Source organism: Epinephelus fuscoguttatus, linkage group LG10, assembly GCF_011397635.1.
Source record: "Epinephelus fuscoguttatus linkage group LG10, E.fuscoguttatus.final_Chr_v1".
Taxonomy (NCBI): Eukaryota; Metazoa; Chordata; class Actinopteri; order Perciformes; family Serranidae; genus Epinephelus; species Epinephelus fuscoguttatus.
In genome coordinates, this window is record NC_064761.1 from 30,177,551 (window position 1) to 30,197,524 (window position 19,974).

General features: G+C 41.2%; 2 protein-coding genes across 2 annotated transcripts; both read right to left on the minus strand.

The window, feature by feature from the left end:
* Positions 1-742: 742 nt before the first annotated feature.
* LOC125896082 (cytochrome P450 2J2-like) lies at positions 743-10,278 on the minus strand. Its single transcript, XM_049588414.1, has 9 exons — positions 9,952-10,278; positions 9,679-9,841; positions 6,660-6,809; positions 6,411-6,571; positions 5,981-6,157; positions 5,409-5,550; positions 4,279-4,466; positions 4,054-4,195; positions 743-3,740 (listed from the first exon to the last, which is right to left on the minus strand). The coding sequence occupies exons 1-9, from the start codon at positions 10,153-10,155 to the stop codon at positions 3,565-3,567; spliced, it is 1,503 nt and encodes a 500-aa protein (XP_049444371.1). The 5' UTR covers positions 10,156-10,278; the 3' UTR covers positions 743-3,564.
* A 187-nt stretch (positions 10,279-10,465) lies between these two features.
* LOC125896083 (cytochrome P450 2J4-like) lies at positions 10,466-17,939 on the minus strand. The gene is made up of 9 exons (XM_049588415.1): positions 17,725-17,939; positions 17,484-17,640; positions 16,755-16,904; positions 16,516-16,676; positions 16,060-16,236; positions 15,546-15,687; positions 13,796-13,983; positions 13,571-13,712; positions 10,466-13,371 (listed from the first exon to the last, which is right to left on the minus strand). The coding sequence occupies exons 1-9, from the start codon at positions 17,926-17,928 to the stop codon at positions 13,196-13,198; spliced, it is 1,497 nt and encodes a 498-aa protein (XP_049444372.1). The 5' UTR covers positions 17,929-17,939; the 3' UTR covers positions 10,466-13,195.
* Positions 17,940-19,974: the final 2,035 nt, after the last annotated feature.

Consider the following 19,974-nt stretch of genomic DNA (forward strand, 5'->3'; position numbering starts at 1 on the left):
TATTGTGTTTTTATTTTTCACACATCCCAAACAACTAGCTAAGGTATGCCAACAGCTACTGGAAGTCTTCTTACTCACAGCCTGTTATGATAATGAAGTTGTGGTTTCTGATTCCAATCACATTAGTGTAGATTTTGTGTATGTCTGTATCTGTATATGTGTGTGTGCAGGGGCAACACATGCACGAGTCTCTGCCAATAAAAACATGAAAATGGGGGTGTGTGGGCATCACGTGCATTATTTCCTGCCAATGAAAACATGAATATATCGGACTTTTATTTTATTTTGACAAACTGCTAAAACGACACCTCTGTGGTTATAATATGCCATAAAAGTAAAAGAATAAGAAGCATAAACATTCACCAGAATGCAGGAAATGAAGTGTTTGACGCCCAAGCATCTTAGGGGGAGGACCCCCAAACGTCTCTCTAATGTTGAAACAAAACCCATATTTTATCTTTGGTAATATCATCTCAATCCATGGAAATGGCATTTCAGACTTTTTAATTTATTTTAACTACAACTCATTTAGGCTCATATAAAGGCATTATATAAGCCACCAAAGATCTTCTCTCTGGCAAGGGTCAGATCAGAGCTCGGTGCAGGCCACTCGACTTCTTTAACGTCAGACTGAGGGGAAAACTTTTATCATGGAACTTGTTGTGACGTTAAACAGGAAAGCATCTCCCCTGAAACTGCTGGAAGCAAACGCTGCACATGCTGTAGCATTTAGATTCTGTGCATGTGTTTATTTCTTCCAATCAATCAATACAAGTGATGTAATACAAAGAAAAGTGAGAGATGTTTTAACTGAGAAGCTGGGACTGAGGAATGTGTAGTATAGTTATTTATTTATTTGCTTATAGTTTTTCGTCCACCTTCTGAATGTCATTCAGGCAATGGTTGATGAAGTTTCTGTGTCCATTTTTCACCATGATCAGCACAGGAATTGTGTTGCACAGCTGTCATATCAGTGACAGTGAGGTCACTATAAGACTACAGCACATTTATTTCAAAGAGCAAATAGCATGAACTTAATTTGGGGCATCAAAACATCAATGAATACTGCAGAATTTTCATAGAAAAAATTAGAATTAAGCTTTAATTAATAGTTTTGAAATGCAGTAGCTTTGCCCACCAGGCCCCACATTTCACAGTGGTAGAAGGGTCCACAGTGGGCTGGTCAAACTGTGGACACACAGTAGGTCTACTGTGGGCACAGTGGGCACACTGCGCCATGTCCCCGTGGGCATGCACTGCAAAGTTCACCAAATACAGCAACCATTATGTACCTTCAGTGTAGACTTGCCAAAAATGGACCCACTACAGTACTGTTAATGCATCAATGAAACATCTGCACCAGCATGATCTTGAACACTTGCTTGTCTGGTTCAGAAGCCATGAATGTCACGGGGAGGAAGGAACACCCGTCCCTCCAGACACTGTATGAGCGGGCTGTTCTCAGATAAGCATAGAGAACACTGTCTGACTCTTCCCACATTCTCCACGCTAAGTACAAGCTTTTACCCACGGGCAGACAATACAGGACGCCCAAATTTAAACTGAATCATTTAAAAAAGGGTTTAAATAATGTTGCATAACACTTTAGGGGCTTTGTTGTGCTTTGCTTATGTTGCCCCGTGGTGTGCTGGTGTTATGTGCAATACATGAATGGCTGATATGCAATACTGTTATGGGTAGTATATGTTTTTATGGTGTATGCTTTTTATTTCTTCTGGACCATTATTGTAAGGCAGCAGTACTTATGCAGCTCCAGAGTCCACAACAAGTTTCCCTACAGGGACAATAAAGTATATCGTAGCGTATCGTATCATAGTGGGTGTCCTGACCCCCACTAGGGGCTCGAAAAAGCTACCTGGGGGTCGTGAGGCTTTATTAATTTCAGGGGTGTAAGAAAAATTAAAATACATATCTATATATATATATAGTGGGCCTATACTGCAGGATTTAATATATTTCTGTTAAGAAAGCTAAATAAAATCATTTTTACAATTAAGGCCTTCATTCAAGATATACGTCACCTCTGATGCAATATGTAGAAATAAACTGAGCCAAACCACTTGTTTACATAACTTCCTGCAGGTATTGCATTCACTAATTGGGTCATTTGTACAGTCCATCAGTTGCTCTGTATTATTATTGTTATGTATTAAACAGAATATGAAATATCCATAAAATATGTCACTTACTCAGGGGTCGCCAGTTTAATTAACAATTGAGAAGGGGTCTGAAAAAAGTTTGGGAACCACTGAACTGAACATTATAAAATCTCTTAAGAACTCCTCACATCTCCCATCTGTAATCAAACAAGTTTGATCATACTACTGACAGATTATCCAGTGCTGAAGCTTTTAATCTCCATTTCTTCTTCTCTGGCATTTTATTTGACATGCCTGCAGATAGAACTGTAGAAAATTACCATATGTGTCCAGCAGAGGGCAACCAACTCTTAAGCACAGGAAATGTGTTGTACAGCTGTTATTATCAATGAGAAGACTGTGGAAAGGGCCTCCTCTGGTGATGACTTCATGGACAATTCTACCCTACTGTCTACACACCTGAACTCTGTCTGTTTTCACACTGACTTTGGGGCCATCAGCATCACCACTGAGGTGTTTCAATTTCCTAGTCATTGGTCAGACCAAATAAGAGATTTACTGGGAGAAAGAAGGAGAAGAAAGTTCTCAAAAGTAAAAGACATTTATCTATGTGTGTATTTTTTCTGAACAATCTTGCTGCATAGTTTCCAGGGTAGTTCAAGTATTCAGTTTGCAGTGAAAATCAGGCAAATTAGATCCGACTTTTGATCTCAAACTTACGTAAACTGCTGAAAATAATGAAATCTTTTTACACTACGAGTCACATTCATCCATTCATTCATACACTGGTGGGCGAGGCGAGGTGCCACCTGCTACTTAGTTTTTAAACACACTCTCACACCAATGTAACAGTTATTGTGAGCAATTTCGGGGCTCAGCATCTTGCTCAAGGATACTTTGACATGTAGGCTGGAGGAGCGGAGGATCGAGCTGCCAATCTTCCGATTGGTGGACAACCTGCTCTTCCACTGAGCCACAGTCACCCCTGTATATAAGTATATAAAGATACTCCAATACAAGTTGATGTTAAACATTGAAAATGTAATTTATGTATAGTTTAGTAACAGTACTCAATTCAGAAAATGCCCCCTGTGAGTGTTAGACTGGTGAATATTATATTGTAGTATGATTATTATTGTTGTATTGATCAGCCAATATCATTTTACAATTGTAGTTGGTCAAGGCAGAGCTAATTTTAACAATCTCAAATGCTGTTGGGTAGTTAAATAAAAATGGTTAAGATATAAGCCTATGGAATATAAAGCGGTTTAGATTAAATCAATAGCTACCAATGTTTTGGGCGTTTGGCCACTTGCAAAAAGCAGTGTCTAGTTGAGACACCATTTCAGATGTCAATGAGTTATTAGCAGTTCCAGCAAAGAGAAATTTAACTTCTCAGATGCCCAAAACATGTATGAGTCTATACATTGTTTGGTAGCTACTTTTAGCGTGAAGTTACACAGATTTCATATGGACGTGGTGCCACAGTGATGCCAAAGCAATAGTCCATCACAGGCTTCACCCCAGCAGGCACTGAAAAGGTGAAGTGCTGCATAAAGGAGGTGAAGAAGAGGAAAAGCTCCATCCTGGCCAGGTTCTCTCCGAGACACACCCGCTTACCTGAGAGAGAAAAACAAACAGAAACAAAGTGAAAATGAGACAACAGTGGTCGTCATTCTCATACTGTTAGGCTTTTATGAGACGTGGAACTGCTAACTGTTCTGTTAACAATCATATATTTTGTAAATGTCAGGTCCAGACAAAAGGTCAGAGGTTCACCAAAGTCACTGGTCAGACATTGGTTCCTCTAGGCCAATCCAACAGCATTATGTGAGAAAACACCAGAGTCACAGTGAATGCTGAGACAGGCTCCGGTATAAACAGGTGAAGATACAATAAAAAACAAAAAACAAGACATTGTGTTGCTCCTCACCAGCAGAGAAAGGGATGAAAGCAGCTCGCTTCACAAACTTGCCCTCCTCGTTCAGAAAGTGTCCTGGGTTGAAGGTGTTGGGCGTCTTCCACTCTTTCTTGTCGAACAGCACCGAGGTCAGATTGAGAATTACTGTAATGCCCTGGTGGTTGGAATCATAATCACAGTTTACAAAGATGTAACGTGGTAATAGATGTGACATAGACCTTACATAGTACAACTGACCTTTGGGATTGTGTAGCCTCCCAGCTGGATGTCCTTGGTAGTAACATGAGGCAGGCTGAGAGGAACTATGTTGCCCATCCTCTGGATCTCATGAATGACAGCTTCAGTGTAGGGCAAGTTTGCACGATCGTCCATGGACGGCTGTCTGGACTGTCCAATGACTCTGTCTATCTCAGCCTGGACCTTTGCTGTGCAGCAGGAGAGGAACAGAGACAAAGGTTGAAACTGTAGTTCATTAACAGGCTGCAGAAGACTCATGGAGAGATGAAGCTCAATGCAGCACTGCCACGTTAGTAAACAGACTAGTATTAGTTTGCTCTGTTGGTTGGTTAGCTGTGTAAAGGTGTGTGTCTGTGTTTGTGCCAATGGGCTAAAAGAGGGTGTGACAACTGAGGTTGCAGGCATGTACATGCATGTACAGATATTGCATATTGCACTCATTACTGGTGTATGCTTGCTGCACAGAAGCAGCCATAAATGTTAACAGCACTGGTGATTACGCTTCATCTGAACAATATTTGGAGTAAAAGTCTTAATGTGATGTATCTCATTTTTACAAATTTAAAATGACCATCGATGAACTTGTTCTATCTCACGAAGGTTCCACCCTCTGTGGGCTCCACGAGTCACACTCAGTCACGAGCTAGCATTCCTGGTCAGGATCAGTGTGGCTGAGTTGATCTACAGTTATATGTTGCGACAGGTTGCCCACCCACTATTTGACTAGAGTCCAGTGGAGGGCAGAGACTGTGTGAGATACAATGAAGGTTAAGATATGTTATCGCTAGTTCATTAATACAGACGCAGAGCCCTCTAACTAGGGGCCCTGTTGCTTTGGTGCTGCTTGATTAAGAGGGCGTCGAATAAGTCATGGTGTGATATGCCTCCTTATACTGTGGGCACCTATTCAGGTAGGCATGTCTTGATTGGCCTGAAACATTTATGCACATTTCATGGGGTGACTGCATGCTCTTGATTGGAGGAGTGCATTACACATAAAGACCAGTAGAGGGCTCCACCTGTGCTATTATAACTAGGGTTACAATACTGTATCCTTTGTTCTGGTGTCACCCACTTGCACATGATTGAATAAGAGCAAAGATATTCTTTGGCTTGGTCAGTGATCTTACCCTGGATCTCAGGGTACTTTGCCATGTAGAGGAAAGCCCAGCGCAGAGTGGTGGATGTGGTCTCAGAGCCAGCCACAAACAGGTCCAAGACACAAGTAATCAGGTTTTCCTCATCAAAAGTGCTGTCAGCCTGCCCCTTATTCTGAGAATATTACCAAATACATGTGTTAAAAACATGCTGTAAAATCATTTTAAACAGCTACAGTATATCAGCACTTTTACAGCCAAGACCATTTATGATGGTAACTTCAGTAAGTAAATCAAAAAAGCTTTTAATTTGTGCTGGTCCTGTACCTTGAAAGAATATTAAAAGCCTTTGCTTTGTTAAAGATTAAAATTGGTAAGACTTAAAAAGATAGTGCTGTAAGGCAGAGGCTATGGCACTAAGTGCATATAAGGTCGTTGCACTTTTCAAAACAGACCAGCCAGAAATGGTGCCAGTGAAAAGTCCCGCTGATAGTTCTGATGAAGTTGCAAAACAAGCAGATATGATGTTTACAGGAAGTGAACTCTAAGCGTCTTCATGAGCACTACAGTTTAAGAAATACAAAGTTACATCTAGCGTCAATCACCATCTCAATCTCATTCAGGTAGCAGTCGATGAAGTCTCTTTGGTCTGAGGGATCCCAGTTCTGTTGGTGCTCCTTCATCTGTGCTCTTACGAAGTCCTTTAAATTGTTCCAGATGTGCTGGACTGTCTGATGTGGCCCTGGCAAACGTCTCATCAGCAGAGGGAATGAGTTGTAAAGCTGCAGAGGAGAGCAGAATGGAACAATAACATAATGATAAAGCCTCTCAGTGAAAGGTTTTCTACTACAATCACTACCAAATACCGAAATTCCATTGACAAAGATCTGCATCTTACACAATTTCAATTTGTGCTTTGTGTATGTGTGTAAATTTTACACCCAAATAGAGCCACTAAATAACTCGTGATTTGGAATGTATTGCAAAACAGTAGTGCAGCATTTAGACTTCATCGATGACTTAAAAATGCCGTACCTGTGCCCAGATGGAGGCATGAATCATGACACATCTGTCAAACCACTTCATCAGTTTCATGAACTTCTCATCATTGTACTCAAAGCGATGACCAAAAACCAGGGAGCAGATGATGTTGGAGACAGCGTTGTCGATGGAGAATTGAGGATTGAATGGTTTACCTCCACAATTAAACAGAAAATTAGATGTAAATTGGGTATTTCTGATTGTGTATCATTCTTAATGATGTGCTGTGCTTTTACGAATTACCTTTATAGCTGATGAGGTCTTTTGCACAATGTGTAAATTCATCCAAGATGACAGGCTCAAGAGACTTCTTGCCAAATCCAAAATATTTTAGGGTTGAAAGTGTAAATCGCCTCTGCTGCTTCCATCTGTTGCCACTACTGAACATTACACCTGATGGGAAATACATCAAGAGTAGATGAAAATGAAATGTGACAAAATCAATTTAATTTACACATTACAGATTACAGTCCCATCTAAAAAATGCTTAGCTTTCAACACATTTCAAGACAAGAGACAAGGCTTTTCTTTTTTAAGAATGGTCAAAATATTTGGGAGACAGTGTTTATTTTTGCAACAGCTGAAAAAATCATCAGCTACCTGTGAAAATGTATTTGTTATTATGTGTTAAGTACACCAACAGGAAAGCAGATAGAACTTCTCAAAGTGCAGGTAAATTATTAATTTGAACAAGTTAATGCAGGATATAATGTTTTACAAGACATACAGAAAGAAATTCAGGGGACAAGGTAGGCATTTTCAGCAATACACCAGATCGGCACATCTGGGTAGGCTACATCATGGTCACACCTATTTTTACGAGATGGGCTAGAAAACCAAGATCCTTTTCAAGCAATTTCAGGTGTGTTTGGACTACAGTTTTGACAATTTTGTACGCATTAATTTAGTATTAAACAATCCTATTTTAAATAAATGTCTAATAATCACTTTGCAGCCTTGCATGAACCTAAGCATTCCCAGTAACTTGGTGAATTAAAGTTTATCAGTCAGCCGTTAAATCAGTCTTCCCCCGTCCAAGTGGATCAATGACCAAACATAGTGGCTAGATATTACTTTGGCTAAGTGTTTTCTATAAACAACAATGCTCTTAATTATGGAAGGCCCTTTGTGCAAATGTTAGTCCATACCCACTGAGTGCACAGTTGCCCACATACAGTTTCACATGGTGTGTGTGGGGGATACAGGTCATAGGAAATTGCAGATTAAATAGTCAACTGAACCCATTAAGAAGAGCAATGTATTCAGACAGAGTTTTTGTGAATTTGATAGTGCGATTGCAGCCACAACGATCGGTCGCATTTTAGCCAATTCTCTGTTGTTATAGTGCCACCCAGTTGCCAATTAGAGTTACATTTCTCCAGTCACCTTGAGGCGTCCTGTTCTACATATCTACCAAGTTTAGTAAAAATCAATATGGCGGTTAGGCCTAGATAAGAAATTAGCTCTCGAGCGCCCCCATTTTGTTTGATGAGGTCAATAATGGAGGGGTCCCCTCAGATTATGTGTGGTCATATGCCTACAAAGTTGCGTGGTGATCGGTGAAACCCTTGAGATGTTACACACCCTTATGTGATGAACCACGCCCTCCACAATATTCATTGCCTTATAGAAGCTCAGTTTTAGTAAGTTTTCAACTTTAGATATTGGTCCCTAGATTATGTTCACTGAGTTTCATGCAGATCGGTCAAACTTCCTAGGAAAAGATTAATTTAAATGTTTTTCAAAAAATTCAAAATGGCGGGAAATCTATATAACCGGAAGTTATGGGTTCTTGAGGCAAATGTGTTCCTCATGAGGAGAGGCACCTCTGTGCAAAGTTTCATGTCTCTATGACATACGGGGCATGAGATATGCCCATTCAAAGTTTGCAATTTCAATCAGTTGCTATAGCGCCCCCCTTTGGCCAATTGATGTAATATTGCTTAATTCGCATCCTCCCATGACCCTCTACCACTGTGCCAAATTTCACATGGATTGACCAAGTCAGTGAGGAGAAAAACGTGGAAGAGACACACAGACACACCCACACACAGAGTTTTTGTCATTATATAGTAAGATAAGAGGAACAATTGGTTCCTCAGGCCTGTAATTTACATTTATCAATACGCTGTCAAGCTGTTTCTCACCAGTGTGATGTGAAATATGGAAAATCTGCATGCAAATTTTCCGCCTGACAACTACACGTATCAGTTATCATATAAAAACTGTCGAGACTTTTGGTGGAGTTTGTGTCTGCATATGCATCCTAATAGAGTTAACAAGCACTTGCAAATGAATAACAGCTTGTGTTCTGTATTTATGCCTGCCCAGAGGCACAGAGTGTGTTTACATTATTTATTCATTATTCACATCTGTATTTATTGGTATTCAGTTTGTAAATGTATCATTCGATAACCCAGAATATGATGATGGCATCTTTTAAACATTAGAAATTATTCATCAGGCTAAATGTTTCCAGGAAAATTGAAACCTAACTCATCAAATCCAACACTCAGGAATGATCAGATGTGAGGTGTGACTGAATGGAAATGAAGACGATGTCAAACATGTTTCTTGCTGTCTGGCAGACTCTCCTTCTCTCTCTGACTTTGTGTTCATGATAAAAGTTAATGAGAGAAATAACAGATTGTGAAAAGAAAAGTCTTTCTATATTAAACAAATGGTGATACATCAGAAAACCAATAACATATAAAACTTCGCTTTAACAACTTCGGGTTGAAGCGAGGATCGAGGAGCGAGGAGATTTCAAATAAGAGACAGGGTGTACCTAGGGAAGAGCAGCGAGTCGCTTCTTGTGTTTTGTTGTTGATGTAGTAGGTCATATGCAACAGTGACCAATCATGTTTGAAAAATGGCTCCATAGGCAGAGTCTCACATATAGAAACTGAGTACATCCATGCTGTCTTCTGTCTGAGGAACAAAAGAGGACCCAGCTGCCATTTTGAGGGCTGAGCTTACAGGGAATGCATTTACATTTTCATTTAAGGTTGCACAAATGAACAAATCATCTGTGGAGTCCAGTGATTGCAACATAGGCGCTGGTTGGTTCCAATTTTCATGCTGGTGAAAGGGTAGAACACAACCTTTGAACTTATTAAACAGTATGAACAAACACAAAGTAGCTACAAAACTGATTCAGGGAAAAACTTTCACACAGTGTATTCACTCACTCTGTTTCTTTTATAACTGGACTCATAATATCAGTGAGTTAATACACAGGCTGTGATTTGTGTCTTCTTACCTAGTCCATGACCGACGTCCATCTCTAGCGGGAGGTCCGGGCGGTCCACCACACTGTCTCCCTGATTTACCAGAGCTTCTTTCAGAACCTCAAACCCATTTAACACCACAATCCACCTCTGGCCCATTCGCAGGCTGTACACATCTCCATATTTCCCTGCTAACTGTAAGTGGATGCGTGAAATGACAAAGTGCAAGATGCTTCTTGTAACAGATAACAGATAACATCCTATCAGTCGCATTTACGTTATAACTCAGACATCTGTTGATCTACCTGTGTCATACTCTCATGGGCCCTGTTGTAATCCACACTGAATATGTTGCCCACAATAGGAAATACCCGAGGTCCTGGAGGGAAGCTGTGTGGCCGACGGTTCTTAATATAATCTGCAGTAAGGATGAAAATTGCAGTGAAGAGCAGCAGACTTCTGACATCCCAGTCAACACAGGATCCAACAACAGAAAAGACTGAATCCATTCTGCATACAAAGGCTCAAACCTGCCTAACTGAAGCCTGTTTTTACTTGTTTCTGCTGTGAGATATACTGCTGGTGCTATTTTTGTCAGGAGCCTATCACATCTCCCATCTGTATATCATGGAGGAGAACTTGATGTACTTGGCTCTTGGTATAATGCCAGAGGCCCGTTGGTTGCACTGGACTTTGGACAACACCGCTATGTTTTATGCTTTTATTTCCTTCAATCAGTCAGTCAAAAGTCAATGTTGTGTTTGCTATCATACGACAAAGAAAAGTGAGAATGGTTTAAAGTGAGAGGCTGGGACTGAGAAATGTTTGGTACTTTAATTGTTCATCAAAACAGACTCTGATTCATGTGCTTATAGTTTGTCCACCCACCCTCTGAATCTCAGATGGTTAATGAGGTCTCTGGGCTCAGAGGGGTCACAGTCATCCTTCTGCTGATTGATTCCTTTTTTCATCAAGTCCATCATTCCATCATAATTTTTTTGAAGAGTGTGGTTTGTACCTGGCAAACACTGCTCCAGCACATGAAATGTGTGGTGCAGCTGTTAATATCAATGAGAAGACTGCCAAAAAGGCCCCCTCTGGTGGTGACTTTAGAGGGCCAGTCCTCCTCTACTCCACATACCTGAACTCTGCCTCTCTTCACACTGACTTTGGGGCAATCAGAACTACTCCCAGATTCGCCCTCTTGACAGGCCAACCAAGTGTCCCCAAGCGGAAAAACTAGGAGCTTAAGTTAGCTGACACAAAAAGACAGTTAGGGAAGGAACTGGTGGCAGAATGGAGGCAGGATTTATTTGAGCTGAATGGTACTTAGACTTTGAAAAAAATGAGAATGTCATCTACATACACAAAAGCATAATTGAAGCTAAACTTGTTTGGGTAATTTTCCATGGCCTTGGTCTCCGGAGTGGACAGGTCAACGAATTGACCATTTGGAGGAGGAGAACCAGGGAGAAGGTTGATGCTGCAGTCATACGAGTATTTAAGAGGCAGTGACAGGGGCGGACCGGGACTAAAAAACAGCCCTGGACTTTGACTCGGCCCAGCCCACAACAAGCAGTGCTTTTATCAGGTGAAAAGGGATTCTTTCTTTGGGATTACCTGACATTCCAATCCAGATGGGGACCGATCGGTGGGTGACTGAGCATTGGAGATGACTATCAAGGGCATTTGCTTTAATAGACTTGGCCAAGGGCTCCCTGTGAATTCCCAGCTAGGTGGCAAAGGAGCAGTCAAAAATCTTTGTATCAGTGCCAGAGTCTGTCACCATCAAAAGTGGTGTTCTGTATGACATCTATTGCACGTCTGTCCGGCCTGGAAGAGGGATCACTCCTCAGTTGCTCTTCCTGAGGTTTCTACCGTTTTTTTCCCTCGTTAAAGGTTTTTTTTTTTGGGGGGGGGGTCCTTATCCGCTGCGAGGGTTCTAAGGACAGAGGGATGTGCTGTAAAGCCCCCTGAGGCAAATTGTGATTTGTGATACTGGGCTGTATAAATAAAATTAATTGATTGATTGATTGATTGATTGATTGATTGATTGAACACTTCAAAAATCCAAAGGTGAAAATAACTGAATCTGGCCATGTGTGGATTGTTGTAATGTCCTTTTTTTACCACACAAAATTCTATGAAATTGTATCTAACCAAATTAGGTTGGTGTGACTGTTTTTTTGAGAGTTCATTCCTACATCCTCTATCCTATAACATTTTTAAATAAGAGCAGCAATACTGCAATGTAAAGATACTCAAATACAAGTTAATATTCTGATTGGAACAAATGCAAAAAAGAGGCCCTTGTGGGTGTTAGTGTATTTTATTGTAGGATTGTTATTATTGTTGAATTAAACTGCAAATATCATTTAACAGTTGTAGTTGTTTAAGATACTAGAGGTGAAAGGTCTTCAAGAAATGCAAGCAAGTCCAGCTGCCTACGATATTAGCACTTACGATTACCATGACCTGGATGACTGAGAATCTTCTCCGACATACTGTTGAATGGTTTATTCTAATAGTAGCTGGTTTACACATTAAGATACAAGCCTATGAAATATAAAGCGGTTTAGATTCAATCAATAGCTACCAATGTTTTGGGCTTTTGGCTGCTTGCAAAAAGCAGTGTCTAGTTGAGACACCATTTCAGATGTCAATGAGTTGTTAGCAGTTCCAACAAAGAAAAATTTAACTTCTCAGATGCCCAGACTATGTATGAGTCTATACATTGTTCGTTAGTACCCTGCATAGTATACCTTTTATGAGTCTTATAGATGATTCATTCATTCATCTTCTAACCACTTCATCCTCTTGAGGGTCGCGGGGGGGCTGGAGCCTATCCCAGCTACATCGGGCGAGAGGCAGGGTACACCCTGGACAGGTCGCCAGACTATCAGAGGGCTGACACATAGAGACAAACAACCATTCACGCTCACATTCACACCTATGGACAATTTAGAGTCACCAATTAACCTAGTCCCCAATCTGCATGTCTTTGGACTGTGGGAGGAAGCCGGAGTGCCCGGAGAGAGAACCCACGCTGACACAGGGAGAACATGCAAACTCTGCACAGAAGGGATCCCACGCCCGGGATCGAACCGGCAACCCTCTTGCTGTGAGGCGAGAGTGCTAACCACCACACCACCGTGCCGCCCCTCCTCTTGAGGGTCGCGGGGGGGCTGGAGCCTGTCCCAGCTGACATCGGGCGAGAGGCAGGGTCTTATAGATGATATAAAATAAAAAGTTATGTTCTGTAGATAATGACCTCAACATGCCCTTAGACGAGTGGTACAAATCCAGATTGCAACATCAACTGCATTTTTGAAGTATATCACAGAAAACAGAAATCAACAAGGAGCGACAACATGACTCATGTCAACTTTGAAAAAATGAGAAATGATTTAAAAAAAAAAATTAAACAATTGAGCCAGACTAAGCTTAACTTGCCTTAAACACAGTGTGATCTATAATTGAAGGCAGATATCAGTTTGATATATTCACCTGACGCTGTCAAAGTGAGTATTTGTCATGTCAGAGCTACTCTTAGCGTGAGATTGCGCAAATTTCATATGGACATGGTGCCAGAGTCACACCAAAGCAATAGTCCATCACAGGCTTCACCCCAGCAGGCATGGAGAAGGTGAAGTGCTGCATAAAGGAGGTGAAGAAGAGGAAAAGCTCCATCCTGGCCAGGTTCTCTCCGAGACACACCCGCTTACCTGAGACAGGAAAACAAACAGAAACAAAGTGAAAATGTTTCTGGCACAGTGTTCACTCAGAGTTCAAATGAATTGAAGACAACAGCAGTAGTTATCCTCATACTGTAAGGTCTTTATAAGAAGCAGAACTGCTCCGTTAACTATTATAAAATTTGCTCCTGTCTAAACTGGTCAAACAGGACATTGCGTTGCTTCTCACCAGCAGAGAAAGGGATGAAAGCAGCTCGCTTCACAAACTTGCCCTCCTCGTTCAGAAAGTGTCCTGGGTTGAAGGTGTTGGGCGTCTTCCACTCTTTCTTGTCGAACAGCACCGAGGTCAGATTGGGGATTATTATAACTCCCTGGTGGTTGGAATTTTCATGACAATTCACAAAGATGCAACGTGGTAGTGGATGTGACATAATATTTGCATAGGAGAACCGACCTTTGGGATTGTGTATCCACCCAGCTGGATGTCCCTGTTGGTAGCATGAGGCAGGCTGAGAGGAGCTATGTTGCCCATCCTCTGGACCTCATGGAGTACAGCATCAGTGTAGGGCAGGTTTACACGATCCTCCATGGACGGCTCTCTGGACTGTCCAATCACTCTGTCTATCTCAGCCTGGACCTTTGCTGTGCAACAGGAGAGGAACACAGACAGAGGTTGAAACTGTAGTTCATTGGCTTGCTACAAAAGAGATGAAGCACACTAAAGCACTGCCATGTTAGTAAATTGTCTTGTGGTAATGTTGTTAATGTTGCATCTCTGTAGTTTGCTTTGTTGGTCGGTAGGCCCGTTGGTCCTCTCCACAAAATTTCCTCACCCTTTAGTAAGTAAGTAAATTTATTTATATAGCACTTCTCACAGAGAGGACTCACAAAGTGTTTCACAAGATAAAATACAAAAAAATACAATAACAGAAACAATGCAAAATACACAAAAACAAATAAAAAGTAAAGTGCAGTGAAATACAGAGATGATACAATGGACAATTTAGTGCCCTCAGTTTTTACCTGTTGTAACCATTGGACTTTAGAGATGATTTGTTCATTTATATAACCCAGGGGTCTGCAACCTTTGCCATTAATAGAGCCATTTTTGACCAAAATTGAATTTTTTTAAAAAAAAAATCTGTGCTGAGCCACAAAACATGTTTCAGCACAAGGTGGCCACTGTGCAGGGCACTATTTATGATTATTTGGTATTTAAATTTTGCAGAGCTGGCAGTGAGAGCAAACAAATCTGTCCATGCACTACTACATTTTCTATTTCATTCAGTTTACTTTTTTGGATTTGGCATCCATAGCTAACCAGCCACTGCTATCCAGGTTTGGCAACATGTGGATTCATAGAATGAATTTCCATAGACTTCTTTTCTCAAAGGTTCAAGGAGCCACTGGACAGGGGCGAAAGAGCCACATGTGGCTCTGGAGCCACAGGTTGCCAACCCCTGATATAACCTAAAACTGAAGGTGTAAAAGCATTTCCTGTGTGAGACCCTGCTTACGGAGCCACCACTGGTCCATGTGGCATGTGACTATGTGATGTCACCATGGCAATAAAAGCTCAGCTTCCTCCAGTCCTCCATTTGTTCTCACAGAGGAGGGTCTTTAATGCAGCAGAAGCTACCTGCCCCTTCTCCGCTCATCCTCACCTCCCTGCTGCATGATGCAACAAGCAGCAGCTCCCTACGCTGTGGTCCACTGAAAGCAGACACAGGACTTTCCTGAGCAGCAGGATGTGAGTGCCTGCTAAGGTTTTTGGTTAGTTAGGCTTTCCTAAAGTAAACAAGTTTAGCTCTTGCAACTATGAAGAGTCTGCCAGCTAACTCTGAAGCAACAGAAGTAACTGAGAACAAAGGACAGAAGCAACCAGCTTTCCCCATCTGCACAATTGTAACGCAGCATGGTAAAAAGTGCAATAGAAACAGAAGTCATCCCAGTCTTGCTTTTCCACAGCATGGACAACCACCAGCTAACAAAGGCAGCAGCTATTGCAACTTTGAGCTTGTTACAGGTTGTTGCCTAAAATGAGTCATAAATGGGCAGGGCACTGGTGATTGCAGTCGAAGTTGTTACGTGTTCTTGTTTGTTCACGTATATGTAATGACCACCCATAAATGTGTTCTGTGTCACCCATTTGCACATTATTCAGTGAGAACAAAGAGCTGTGTTGGCTTGGTCAGTGATCTTACCCTGTATCTCAGGGTACTTTGCCATGTAGAGGAAAGCCCAGCGCAGGGTGGTGGCTGTGGTCTCAGAGCCAGCCACAAACAGGTCCAAGAGACAATAAACCAGGATTGCCTCATCAAAAGTGCTGTCAGCCTGCTCCTTATTCTGAGAATTAGAAAAACAAATTTTACAGCCAAGGTCATAACCATTTATGATGGTAACTTTTAATTTGTGTGGCTTTGAACTTTGAAAAATATTGAAAATAATTTGTTTTGCTAGATTAAATACTGTTGGAGATAAGGTCTAAAAAGATAATGCTGCAAGGAGGAGGCTATGGCAAAAGTGCACATAAGGTCTTTGCACTTCTGAGCACAAACCAGCTAGAAATGGTGCCACAATAAAAAGTTATGCCAATACAACACATTAACAGCTGATAGTTCTGATGTAGGTGCAAAACAAGCAGATATGATGTTTACAGGAGCAGCTTCATGAACAACAAAGTATAAGAAAACCAAAGCTAGATCAAGCATCGATCACCATCTCAATCTCTTTCAGGTAGCAGTCAATGAAGTCTCTTTGGTCTGAGGGATCCCAGTTCTGTCTGTGCTCCTTAATCTGTACTCTTATGAAGTCCTTCACATTGTTCCAGATGTGCAGGACTGTCTGATGTGGCCCTGGCAAACGTCTCATCAGCAGAGGGAATGAGTTGTGAAGCTGCAGAGGACAGCAGATTGGAACAAGTATTTATTGATACAGTCATTTCAGTTAAAGAATTTTTACTACACTTGATGCAAAATATTGAAAACCCATTTACAAATCGGTTCTTGTGCAAGTTACACAATTTTGTAAATGTGTATGTACTAAATATTAACCTGCACCAAGATAGAGCCACTGGCATTAATGATAAAACTGTCTCATAATTTGGAATGTACTGCATAATAAGGGTACACAGCATTACGACTTCATCAAGAACTTTAAAGTGCCATAGGCTACCTGTGCCCAGATGGAGGCTTGAAGCTGGAGAGCTTTGCCAAACCATTTAATCAGATTCACAAACTTCTCATCACCATACTCAAAGCGAAGACCAAAAACCAGGGAGCAGATGATGTTGGAGACAGCCTTGTTGATGATGTGTTGGGGATCAAATGGTTTACCTCCACAATTAGACAGAAAATTAGATGTAAATTGTGTGTGTTTTGTGTTTTGTGTGTTGCTGTGCATTCAGTATGTACCTTTATAGCTGATAAGGTCTTTTGCACAATATGTAAATTCATCCAAGATGACAGGTTCAAGTGACTTCTTGCCTAATCCAAAATATTTGAGGGTTGAAAGTGCAAAACGCCTCTGCTGCATCCATGTGCTCCCATTGCTGAACACTATACCTGAAGGGAAATACATCAAAAATGAAATAGATCAAAGTAGATCAAAACCAGGAAAATAAGGGAATATTAGTTTACACATAAAATATAAATAATAACAGTCCATGTTCTAAAAACACTTCAAAATATTTGGGAGATATTTTGACAAGTTTGTATGCCTTCCTTCCATGTCAAACAACCCTTTGTGTTAGAGAAAGGTTTAATAATAATTTTACGACTTGCCTGAACATGAGCTTCCCAGTCCAAGTGGATTGATGACCAAATATAATGTTATGTAGTGTGTAAACAACAGCATTGTTTATTGTTGAAGGCCATTTGCGCAATTGTTAACACACACTTTTAATGTCATAAAGACAAGATTTCTAGGTCTGGATTTGTGCAAATGGTTCATTAGGCCTACCAACAAATTGGTTCATCATGTTCATCAGTGAGTTTTATTTTCTATTTTAATCAATGGGACATTGTGTATGTACCTTAAAAATACAACACGCTTGTGAAAATGGTAAAGCATAACCTTTACACTTATTAAAAAAGAGCAAACAACAAAAGAACCAACACAAACCAGGTCTCTCGTCCTCTCACCTAGACCCACGTCCCACTGCAGAGGGAGGTATGGACGGTCCACCACGCTGTCTCCCTGATTTACCAGTGCTTCTTTCACAGCCTCAAAGCCATTTAACACCACCATCCATTCTTGGCCCATTCGCAGGCTGTACACGTCTCCATATTTCCCTGCTAACTGCATGTGCAAAAGCAGCAGATAACAGAAACATGAGTCCTGTCAGTTGCATTGAGGGTATAATTCAGACATCTGTTGATCTACCTGTGTCATACTCTGATGGGTCCTGTTGTAATCCACAGTGAATATGTTGCCCACAATAGGAAATACCCGAGGTCCTGGAGGGAAGCTGTGCGGCCGACGGCTCCTAATATAATCTGCAGTGAGGATGAAAATTGCAGTGAAGAGCAGCAGACTTTTGACATCCCAGTCAATGTAGGATCCAACGACAGAAACGATTGAATCCATTCTGCAATAAAGGGCTCAAGCCTGCCTAACTGAAGCCTGTTTTTACTTCTTTCTCCTGTTAGATATAACACTGGCATTCCCTTGCCAGTAGCCAATAATATTCACCATCTCTCTCCTGTGAGGTAATAGCTGGATGTTATTGGCTCTCGGAAACAGCAAAGGCCTAATGGTTGCACTGGACTCTGTCCTCTGTTTTCATGGAAAAAGAGTAACAAACACTGTTGATAAGTGACCTTAAATCATTTTTATAAGTAGGGAATATACAGTGGTGGAAAAAAGTTTCTGGACACCCCATGCATTTGTGAAATTAAGAATCACTCTTAGGTCTTCAAGTGCAATTTCTTTTAGTACAGTCACAGCCAAAATACTAAATAAATCCTAAAAAAGCCATTAAAAACTTAAAATTGATTGGTTCCATAAAAATACATAAGAAATTTTGAGTATTGGGTCATTTTGGTACCAGTGATGAAGGTCGTTCTTTTTATTAAAAGACACAATTTTTGTTGCCAAGCTTCGTGTCTACAGAAAGCCAGCACATTTGAAAGTTCTTCAGACACAAAAATGGCTAAAACAAGGAACCTAACGCAGGAAACACACCTGAAGATAAAGATTCTCAGCCAGGAAGGGTACAGCTGCTGCCAGATAGCCAGGAAGTGCAGATGCAGTCCTTCAGCAGTTGGATACACTCTGCAGAAATACAGACGAACCAACAGCTTGGAAGACAAACCAAGATCTGGGCGTCCAAGGGTTTCTTCAGCAAGAAATGATCGCATCCTGATCCGCATGTGCAGGCAAAACCGCCGAATGACATCACAGGAGCTTCAGCAGCAGTGGTCAAACCAAACTGGTGTCCAGTGTTCCACCCGCACTGTACGTGGCCGACTTTTAGATCATGGCTTAAGGTCCTACAAGGCTATCAAGAAGCCCCTGATCAATGAGAGACAGAGGTTAGCCCGGCATCGTTGGGCCCAGGCACACAAGAACTGGACAGCCAGGAATTGGAAGAAGATTTTGTGGTCAGATGAGTCCAGTTTCCAGCTTTATCTTCCTCCTACTAATGTGAGGGTACGCAGAAGGCCAGGCGAAGCATTATCTCCAGCATGTACAGTACCTACTGTCAAGCATGGTGGAGGCAGTATCATGGTTTGGGGATGCATGAGTGCTGCTGGTGTTGGTCATCTCACTGTCTGTGATGGCACATTGAACTCTACCAAGTACTGTACCATTCTCGAAACCCACATGCTCCTTTCTGCGCGTGCACTGTTCCGTTGAGGTAAAAACTGGATGTTTCAACAAGATAATGCCCCTTGCCACACATCCAAGGCCAGCAGAACTTGGCTGCAGGAGCACAGTATCCAGGTCAGTGGCCAGCTCAATCCCCGGACATGAGCCCCATTGAAAATCTGTGGTGGATTATCAAAAGGTCTGTTTCAAAGCATAAACCAAAGAAGTTAGAAGAATTAAAAGCTGTAATTCAAGAAGAATGGGACAAGATTACCCCTCAACAGTGTGAAAGGCTCGTGGGGAACATGCCAGCCAGGATTAGAGCTCTACTACGTGCCAGTGGCAGGACTACTAAATATTAATTTGATGATGTGATGGTTTATTTATTTTTTGTTCAGTTTTGAACACATTCTCTGTTATTTGTTGACTTTGATACCGACAATGTTGAGAACTGACATATTGAAACTGTCAAGAATTTAGTTTTGTTAGTTTTTCTTGTAAACAATAAACAAAAAATATAATTTGTATTTGTTTGTATCTGTCTAATGCAGCCACACCTTTTGAAAAACAAAAAAGATTTTTCCACAAATATTTCATGATAATATTTGAGATTGTGTAAAATTTTAAGGGTGTCCAAAAACTTTTTTCCACCACTGTAATTTGTTGTTTGGTGTAAAACAGATCATGTGTAATCTTACCAGATATAAGACAATTAGAAAGCCAAATCCAAAAGCCTCCTCATCTCATTTGTGACAGATGTAGCACTCTAGAACATAGTCGAGTGCAACACAGCTGACAGCTGACATACGCCCATCCCTGTTC